At 34.3% G+C, this 10,238-nt stretch overlaps 1 protein-coding gene across 1 annotated transcript in view; it reads left to right on the plus strand.

The window, feature by feature from the left end:
* Positions 1–10,238, plus strand: part of LOC103605019 (dystrobrevin beta-like) — a 74,540-nt gene that overhangs the window by 42,229 nt on the left and 22,073 nt on the right. Inside the window, exon 4 of the mRNA XM_008589600.1 lies at positions 1,618–1,703. Coding sequence (XP_008587822.1) covers positions 1,618–1,703 — 86 coding nt within the window. The remainder of the gene's footprint in view (positions 1–1,617; positions 1,704–10,238) is intronic.

The raw sequence follows: 10,238 nt of genomic DNA on the forward strand, positions 1-10,238 counted from the left end.
TCATCAGGTAGGGCGTGCTTAAATGTAGACTCAGCATTTGGATGGTAGGTGTAAAAAAAAATGTCCACTGGAAAAGTTCTGTATCAATCTTAGAAATCCATTCCTTTTAACTTAATGATCTTATAACCACTGACTTTTCTCATAATGCAGTGGAGATTTGACATAGAAATATTCCTTATCATTTCCTGTTGCCGTATTGCCTTATACATTGAAGCTGTATCTTTATTTCTGAAGAACTATATATTTTATTTATTTATTTATTTATTTATTTGGCTTTTTTGTGACCGGTAAGGGGATTGCAACCCTTGGTGTGGGGTCGCCCGCACCGCGCTCAGCCAGTGAGTGCACCGGCCATTCCTATATAGGATCTGAACCCGCGGCGGGAGCACCGCTGCGCTCCCAGCGCCTCACTCTCCTGAGTGCGCCACGGGGTTGGCCCTATATTTTAAAAACCCTATCCTAATTTTAGCTAGTTGCAGGGATTTCTATTTTATCTCATGAATAAACCCAATGAGATGTAATAGTTAAAAATCCAACTGTAACAGACATTGGTATTTCCTGGTGATGTTTTCACTGAGAACCTTTTGGCTTATAGACAATTTGCCTTTTTTCAGGTGTGATCTTTCTATATGCAGAGAAGGTTTGGAAAATGGGAAACACTCTGTTAGGACCGTTAGTGAATATAAATAGGATGACAAGTGCTTTTCAAAAGGGAGATGATATATAGCTCTCATTATTGCAAAGATACTTTATTCTGTTACTATGAAACTTTATGAGTACAAACTTTAAAAAATTAACACAAAAGCTTATTGTTAACTTACATATGATTACTTTAACAACCAGCTAGTGAAGTTTTTATCTGCTGTGAAACCAGGGCATAGCTGAGTGGATGGAGCAGTTGACACACTGGGTCAGGTGGCCTTGGTAACATTGTTTTGGTTCTGCTGGTGTTGTGCATTACTTTGGGTAATTCATTTATATTCTCCATTTTGTATTTCTACTTCCTAAAAAATAATTAATGTTCCTATCCCTTCACCTTCACTTTTCTCAAAGAGGTGTATGAGAAGATCTGAGACAGATATGATTGAGCTTCTTAGAATAAATATTTACTTGGTAACATATAAGTTGTTATTGTAAAAACAAAGATGAATGTACTATAAAATCTTTATAGCAGTGTGCACCCTGTTGTTTACTACATAACAATAAACAGTTGTTATAATATCCTGATCTAAGGATATATTTCTGAATTTTATTCAAACCAGGTGGCCCCTCAGTTTTGAATACTTAAAAACACCTCAGCTGTGGATCTAATGGGTTTAGTTGATAGGAAATTTGTTTCATACACTTGTCCTCTGCCTACATAGCAAATAGAATTTACTTTACAAAGTGGTTTCTAAGACTCATTTCCAGATAGTTCAGGTTAGCTTTAACATTCTTCACCTAGCATTAATGAATCCTTAATTCTACAAAGGAAGAAAATCCAGGGCTTCTAAATGTGGTGAAATTGTAACATGTAAGGGCAGGAATCAATTTACTGGTTACTCAATATTTAGTGATACATTTGATTGCTTTTGTGGTTCCAGATAGCAATTATTTCTAATATAATTTATTTTGCAGTGAGGGCCGAGGCAAGTTGACGGTATTTTCAGTTAAAGCTATGTTAGCAACCATGTGTGGTGGAAAAATGCTGGACAAATTGAGATGTAAGTATTTTCATATTACTTGAAAATTGTTATTTTTAAATTAGGACTTTCAAACAGTTTTAAATATATGTTTTCAGAATTTTGGATGATTCTATATTGAGCTTTTTTTTTTCTTTTTTTATTACCACATCACTCACTTTGCAGCAGCTGGCTCAGAGTATGTAAGTTATGCCACCTACTGTTCAGATGGAAAAGTTTGTTCATTTAATTTATTGCTAGTGTTTTTTAAAGTGAGAAAACCAAAGAGACTCAGCATAGTAATGTTGACATTTAAACTTTTCTTTTAAAAATGTTTTTGTATTATTAAAAATTATTGGGCCGGCCCGGTGGCGCACTGCTATGGTGCACCGCTTGGGAAGTGCGGCGGCGCCCCCGCCGAGGGTTTGGATCCCACATACAGACCGGTTCCCGCTCACTGGCTGAGCGAGACGCGGGAGCAACACCGACGGCTGCGATCCCGTTGCCGTTGCCGGTCCCGGTCCGGTCCGGGGGCGACACTGAGGGTTGCGGTCCGTTGCCAGACACGGAAAAAGACAAAAACAAAAAAACAAACAAACAAACAAAATATGCTTAAAGATGATTCTCTTGAGAGCTTTTAGTTAGAAAATAAATTTGATTACTTTTTCNGAAAGAGTGCAAATTCCAGTACTATGTGGAGTGTGGAAGGGATCCAGATGATAGCAGTTTTATTGATGTGGCTTTGGAATTTCTTGGAGGAACACAAAGTGACCAAGAGTCAAGTAGTACAAATGCACACATGCCAAAGCAAATGTGATATGTGAGTGTGCTTAGAATGCCCGATCATCGCACATAGTGTGTGGATTGATGTGATATGAACTGTGCTATGTCACTAATCACCATGTTTATCTCAGATTTCAAATGTGGATTATCTTTCATGTTCAAAATTATGATTTCTCTTCCGAGTGTAGCTCTGTTTCATTATTTTATTATACCATAATTATCTTGGCAGGGGAATAAGATATTCAATGTAAGTAAAATTTTGGGGTATTAAAAGCCTATCTCTGCTTTTTAACTTTATATCATCCAGGACAAAAACCACTTTAAAATGTGTCTTATCCCTTCCACTTTAAACAGAACTCACTGATCATAACTTAAACATTTTTCATCTTTTAGGGATGTTATTCTCTGATGCATTTAGGGCTAATTGTGAAGCTTAGGATAGTTTATCTCTTATATTTTGAGACGACTGCGCTTTTTCAGTTGTTGAGTTTGTTGTTGGTGGTGAGTGTCCTTTATCATTGGCAGATGTGATGGTATTATCAGTGTAGCAGTCTCTAGAAATCTCTACTTGCTTCTGATTTACTACTTTTAATATGCTGCTGACAGAGAAAACATAATCAAACTTCTTAGCATTCTATTTAAAGTGATTATTATAGGTGGTATTTGCTCTGATTAAACTGTTCCTTCGTACCTTAGAGTCTTGTACAGTTATTTAGAAGTTGATAGCCAATTTTTTTTCAGTTATCTTTTCTTATTTTTTTCTTACTACTGGCCATTTGGGCATTTTACTGTTCACTAGTTACTATAAGAAGGTGGTTAGGTGAAATGAAAGGAGATGAAATTCACAACTATTTAATTTTTCTGCCTATTGTTTTTATTTATTCAGTCATTAGATAATTACTGACAGCCTAAAATATGCCAAACATTGTGCTAGGTGCTTTACGTATATTTTCACATGGAATCCTTAAAATTCCTTTCAGCAGCAGGTGGTATATTCTTCATTTTATAGATGAGTTAACTGTGGGGGCAAAGCTGGGATTTCAAGTCAGGCCCTGTACTGTATTGTAATGGGAGACACAGGTGTAATTTCAATAGTGTTCAGAGACCCATAGAGTAAGAAACTATGTCAGGTTTCAGGGAGGTAAAATTGAAGCTGTGGGTTTTAACAAAGTGTTGAGATACTCTGTAAATTTGTTGAAAAAATTGGGTGATCTGTCCTGTAGCATTTCTCATAGGTTGAATTTTGATGATTACATTCTTGAGATGTTCCTCTGTGCCCTACTTTTTTTTTTTTTTTTAAATTGAAAGATACAGAGGCTTGATCGGATTCAAGAACAAGTTTTTGGGCAAGCTTACTTCATAGGTGCATTTTTCTATGCTTTTTAAAAAATGTTACCATGACATTGAAAGTTGGAAAGCTAGACAGCCCACTTAGATACAGATTTAGGTATTTTATGGAAAGATCTTAGATAATATATAATATATTTGGTCAACTGTTACCTGATTTAACTTCATTTCAAAATCAGCTGCAATGTAGAATATATTTTTGGTAATAAAATTATAGTTTTATTTAAATAATCTTGAGGTTTTTTAAAAATAATCTTCTGAAGTTTTTTTTACATGGTATCTCAAAATATTACTCTTTTGGGCTGAACTTTCATATTTTCTTAATTCAGCATAATGTTTTTCTAAGGAAATATGATAATATGGAAGAAATTATATTTCATTCAAACACAAAAAGAAAGTTGGACTTTTATCTGTTTTTTTAATGATGATTGTACTAAATAAAGTATATATATGCCATCTTTATTAGTACTGGGGAGACTGGATGAAAAATAGTAGAAAATTGATTATACAACTCCATATTCTAGATGATTCTGTAGTCTTTACGTTTCTATGATTAAATGTGCTACATTTATATCTATCCAGCTCACCTGGCACACAGTGAGTACTTAAGATTTTGCCAAATATAAATTGTTGATTGAGTACTAAATTTACTGCAGTTCTCTGCTGCAACTGTTAATGAAAGAGTGCAAATTCCAGTACTATGTGGAGTGTGGAAGGGATCCAGATGATAGCAGTTTTATTGATGTGGCTTTGGAATTTCTTGGAGGAACACAAAGTGACCAAGAGTCAAGTAGTACAAATGCACACATGTAAAAATATTCATATCCATTCACTCAGTCTACTTGTTGAATTTATCCTAAGGAATTAATCAGAGGCTACCCCAAATTTTATGTATATTTGTTGCAACACTTTTTATAGTATATGAAAACTTGAAACAGCTTTAGTATCCAAAAGTGAGAGCTCAGTTAAGTTTTGGGATACTCACATGATTGGATCTAATGCCTTTAAAAATATATTTTAGATCAAAATACATACATGTAATATGGCTTTAAACAAAAATTTATTATGAACACAGAAAAGTAAGAAATATACCAATATGATAAGAGGAATTTTCTTTGGATTATAGCACAGTGTAGCAAAAATGGTTGGAAAGTGGATATGAGAGATGACATGTTAAAGGACCACACATTACTGGGAATAATTAGTTGAGCGGTTAATGAGTCCTCTTACTATAAATAGCCAAATGTAGATTATTCTGTAAATGAACAGGCTTCCTGACTGGAGACCAGCCATTAAGACTAGTAATTNGCACATAGTGTGTGGATTGATGTGATATGAACTGTGCTATGTCACTAATCACCATGTTTATCTCAGATTTCAAATGTGGATTATCTTTCATGTTCAAAATTATGATTTCTCTTCCGAGTGTAGCTCTGTTTCATTATTTTATTGTACCATAATTATCTTGGCAGGGGAATAAGATATTCAATGTAAGTAAAATTTTGGGGTATTAAAAGCCTATCTCTGCTTTTTAACTTTATATCATCCAGGACAAAAACCACTTTAAAATGTGTCTTATCCCTTCCACTTTAAACAGAACTCACTGATCATAACTTAAACATTTTTCATCTTTTAGGGATGTTATTCTCTGATGCATTTAGGGCTAATTGTGAAGCTTAGGATAGTTTATCTCTTATATTTTGAGACGACTGCGCTTTTTCAGTTGTTGAGTTTGTTGTTGGTGGTGAGTGTCCTTTATCATTGGCAGATGTGATGGTATTATCAGTGTAGCAGTCTCTAGAAATCTCTACTTGCTTCTGATTTACTACTTTTAATATGCTGCTGACAGAGAAAACATAATCAAACTTCTTAGCATTCTATTTAAAGTGATTATTATAAGAAAAGCACTCGAGCTTTCATAGTATGGTTGGCAGTTTTGGCTATTGTGAGAACCTTTTTTTTCTTGCCTTCTAGTTCTCAGCTATATCCTACTTAGTTGAGGTGGTTGAATAATGGTGCAGCCTAAAGGGAGACAAAACACTACATTGTAACATCAAATTATGTGTGACCATTTATTCCCTTTCTTGTACCTACTTATTCCATTGTTTTAGTCCTTAGTTGCTCCAGCCTCTTCCTACTGACTGTACTCTCTACTCTTACCTCTATTGATGTTCCCATTATATTAGGTTTTCTAATTTATGGAATATGCCTTAGTGTTTCTACTGTTCTTCCTTTTATTTTGATCTTTCTGCTTTTTTGCCTTTTATTTTAGATTTTTTCCTATGATTTTTCTCCCCTCTGCTTTTTTTACTTGACATTTTTTGTTTTAGTGTCAAGATAGCAGATGAAATGACTTAATGAGTATTTATGCTTTTAGTTTGAAGCATTTCTTAATTAGACTTTTCAGATTTGTCTTGAGACAGTTTCTGTCTCCAGGTATCAGTTGTTTACAGAAATGGTTCACTGTTGTGGCATTAAGAACTGTATCCAAGATTCAAAGGTACCTTACATCAGGATTCTAAATACCAATAATTTACACTCAGAATACAGACTTTACTTAAAAGCATGCTCAAAACTCAGTAATGTCAGAAACCTAAAATGTAACTTGAGAACAAAATTTGCCCATTATTTATTAAACCATACTTAATCATCAATTAATTTAACTATGTGATTTATTTGCTTTATCTAATTCCGCTATTTGTTTTCTAAGAAACTTAATCTCTTTTTCAAAGCCCATCTAGTTGCACTAAAAGGTAGGAGCAAATAATTCATAAAATTTATCTTTAAATTCATTAAAAAACTGGTGCTACCATTTTGAAGGGTAGTTTAATATTATGTATCAGAAAAGCTCTAAAAAATATTCATATCCATTCACTCAGTCTACTTGTTGAGTTTATCCTAAGGAATTAATCAGATGCTACCCCAAATTTTATGTATATTTGTTGCAACACTTTTTATAGTATATGAAAACTTGAAACAGCTTTAATATCCAAAAGTGAGAGCTCAGTTAAGTTTTGGGATACTCACATGATTGGATCTAATGCCTTTAAAAATATATTTTAGATCAAAATACATACATGTAATATGGCTTTAAACAAAAATTTATGAACACAGAAAAGTAAGAAATATACCAATATGATAAGAGGAATTTTCTTTAGATTATAGCACAGTGTAGCAAAAATGGTTGGAAAGTGGATATGAGAGATGACATGTTAAAGGACCACACATTACTGGGAATAATTAGTTGAGTGGTTAATGAGTCCTCTTACTATAAATAGCCAAATCTAGATTATTCTGTAAATGAACAGGCTTCCTGACTGGAGACCAGCCATTAAGACTAGTAATTATCCTAATTGCACAATAGTAATTTATTTTAGTTATCTTTTTGCATATTTTTGATAGACCACACATTGAGTAGTCAGGGAAAAGATGACCTGGGGTTCTTTCTACTTGTTGTTGCCTGGAATGGACTCTTCTCACTAAAATTTCAATTGTTTGCTTCTTTGATGTTTCAGTAACAGACTATAGAGGGGACTCCCTTTGAAGTTACAGGTAAACAGTTTCACCTGTTCAAAATTTAGCCGCCTCTTCTATAGTCTTTTAACCACCTGTCACTGTCACTGCATATTTATCCTCACTGGTTTCTGTTAACCATCCCTTCTCTTTATTAAATGGAAGTGACTATTTAATTAGAATGGGTGATTCCCATATTTCCATTTCTCAAATAACCAAAATGTTTTAAAATGAAAGCAAGTAAGAGATAAGCCCTAAGTCTGTATTTTATGAATGAGAAGAAAAAGAAGGGTAGGGGAAACAACCCAAGGGCGGCCTGGAGCCTTGCCTAAGGTAGTTCCTGGCTGAGTCAACACTAGAAGCCAAGGCATCCTGATTCCCACCCTCCAGCCTCATTCTGACTTAATGAATGATACAAAATATTAATATGCTTGGGGATGCAATATGCACTTGTATTTAGTTGTATATAGGTATTTATAAACATACAGATATGTGTCATGTTTTTGTGGGCTAGGTTGCTCAGTTGGTAGATGACAGAAGATGAGAGTCATTTGCCAGGGAAAGCTAACATATAAAAGAAAATGGCTTGCCATTTATAGATTTGACTCTTTCGTCTAAACAGCCCTATCGTTTTGCAAAAGACAATAGTCATGTGGGGATGGAAGGGGAGTGGAAGTAGATGAGTAGATGCAACCAGTAAAACCAGGGTCACTATCACCAGAAAAGAAAACAAAATCGAAACATATGTTATTATGGTAGATCGGTAGTACCATTTTGCCCATTACACAAAGGATAGAATATTTTAAAAAATGAAAGGCTCGATTGTGGGTTTCACAAGGGAGAAAGCCTACTTTTTCAGCTGGAAACAACTATTGGGGAACTAGCATACCTTCTTTCAGAGGTGTATAAATAGAAAGAGAATTTCTGGGGAAATTAACCGGTGATCTGATAAGTAATTTAATTCCTTAATGCCAGAAGGTTTAGGGCTTTAGTTAGAGGACTATTTTAATTTTTCTTGATATTTCAATTAAATGTTATTGTCTCTTATTTGCTTCTTTGGTAAGATCTTTGTGTGTGTGTGTGGTTCATTCTTTCATTTTATCATCATAATTTTTATGATCTTTAGTAATTCTAATCAGTCATCATTACAGGTTGAGCATACCTAATCCAAAAATCTGAAATCTGAAATGCTTCAAAATTCAAAAGTTTTGGAGCACCAACATGATGCTCAAAGGAAATGCTCATTGGAGTATTTTGGATTTTGGTTTTTTTTTTTTAATTGAAGCATAATTGATTATACATATTTTGAGGGTACAGCATTGACTACTGCCATCACCTGTGTACAACATGTGATGATCAAATCAACATTATTAGCACATTCATTATTATAAATCGTAATTATTCTTTATGCACATTACCCAATCTCTCTCCAGCCCTCTTCTCCCTCCTCCCGTAAGATCTTTTTATATGTGTATAGTAAGTCACACTAATTTAGAGTTGTTGTATACTTCATTTAAGACTAAAAAATTAGTAATCATTTTTCATTGTTTTTCTTACACATAAGAGAAGCCTATATGAAAAAAAAATATATTGTTTTAAACTAGTAACTCAAGAAGTAATGAATTACTTCACTATGCCTTCAATTTTTGAATCTGGCAGTATTTTTCTTGTTAAAACAAACATTTCTGCTTGTTCTCTTATTGTAATGTGGGCTTATTAAATCACAGTTTCTTCTTTCATGATTAAAAAAATTACTATTTTGAATCTATTCATGTGGCATAGTAACTAAGTGTAATTGAAAATACATTTTTTGTGGGGATTGGTTAGTCATTTCACTATCCAATCACTTCCTTTTACTACTCTGAATAAGTTAGTTGTAGATTTGTAGGTGTGGGTTCATACATATATGTTTTTGTGATTATGAACCTGTACTTGGTAGCTAAAGTCTCTGTTCTTGAATATTGCCATCATTATTGGCCATAAGTTAATTACTTGTTAGTTTACCAATTATGAATACATTGAGTAGCAATAGAAAACTTGACAAACAGTGGCTTAAACACATTGGGATTTATTTTTTCTCATGTAAAATAAGTCCAAAGGCTGGAGTTCAAAGTTGCTACCATGACTTGAGGATGTCATCAAAGTCTCCACTTCCTCCTGTCTTCCTGGTCTGCCATATGGCTTTGTTTCTTAGGGTCATAAGACTGCTCCATCTCAGGCCTCATGTACTCATCCCATGCAGATAGAAGAAAGAAAGCAAAAGATTTTCCAGAAATCCACTCCAGAGTTATAGTGTGCAGAGCAGGCTGGGAAGTCATTTTTTAAGTGGGCACACTGCCATTCCAAACACAGTCAGGGTCCAGCTAGTGAGCGAGAATGGGAAATAGATACTGAGTAGGCAACTTGTAATGTCTGCCACATCCCATATTGATTCTTTGTGTTCATTTAGATTTAATGGGTAATTTAATTATAAGAATAGCAGCCAGCTATTTAAAAATTAAATCACTTATTCTCTTCCCTCCTTTGAGGAGCATCAGTTATTCACATTATTAGTAACATTTTTAAAGCTCTATCTGCAGTCCTGAACTGTGGCCCAGTACTCTATTTCTGTCTGCTGGATGGTTCCACTTGAAAATTTGCTGATTTATTCAAATACAGTCATGTTCAAAACTGTGTATGGCATCTTTATCTTTGATTTGTTTATTTCAATCAGATTGGCAGCATTTTCCCAAGCTAGTAATTTAGAAAAATCCTAACTTTAAAAATTCCTTTATTCCCTATCCAGTTTGCCATCAACTGCAGTTCCTTGCATTACAGTGTCTTGGATTTGACCTTTTACCCTTCTCCTACAGTCACTACTATAATCTAGACTCTCAACTACCTCATTTGTGCATTGTTTACAAGGTTTAGTGTGTCTCTAATTCCAGCCTTCCT

The sequence above is a fragment of the Galeopterus variegatus genome, unplaced genomic scaffold, assembly GCF_000696425.1.
Source record: "Galeopterus variegatus unplaced genomic scaffold, G_variegatus-3.0.2 Scaffold5548, whole genome shotgun sequence".
Taxonomy (NCBI): Eukaryota; Metazoa; Chordata; class Mammalia; order Dermoptera; family Cynocephalidae; genus Galeopterus; species Galeopterus variegatus.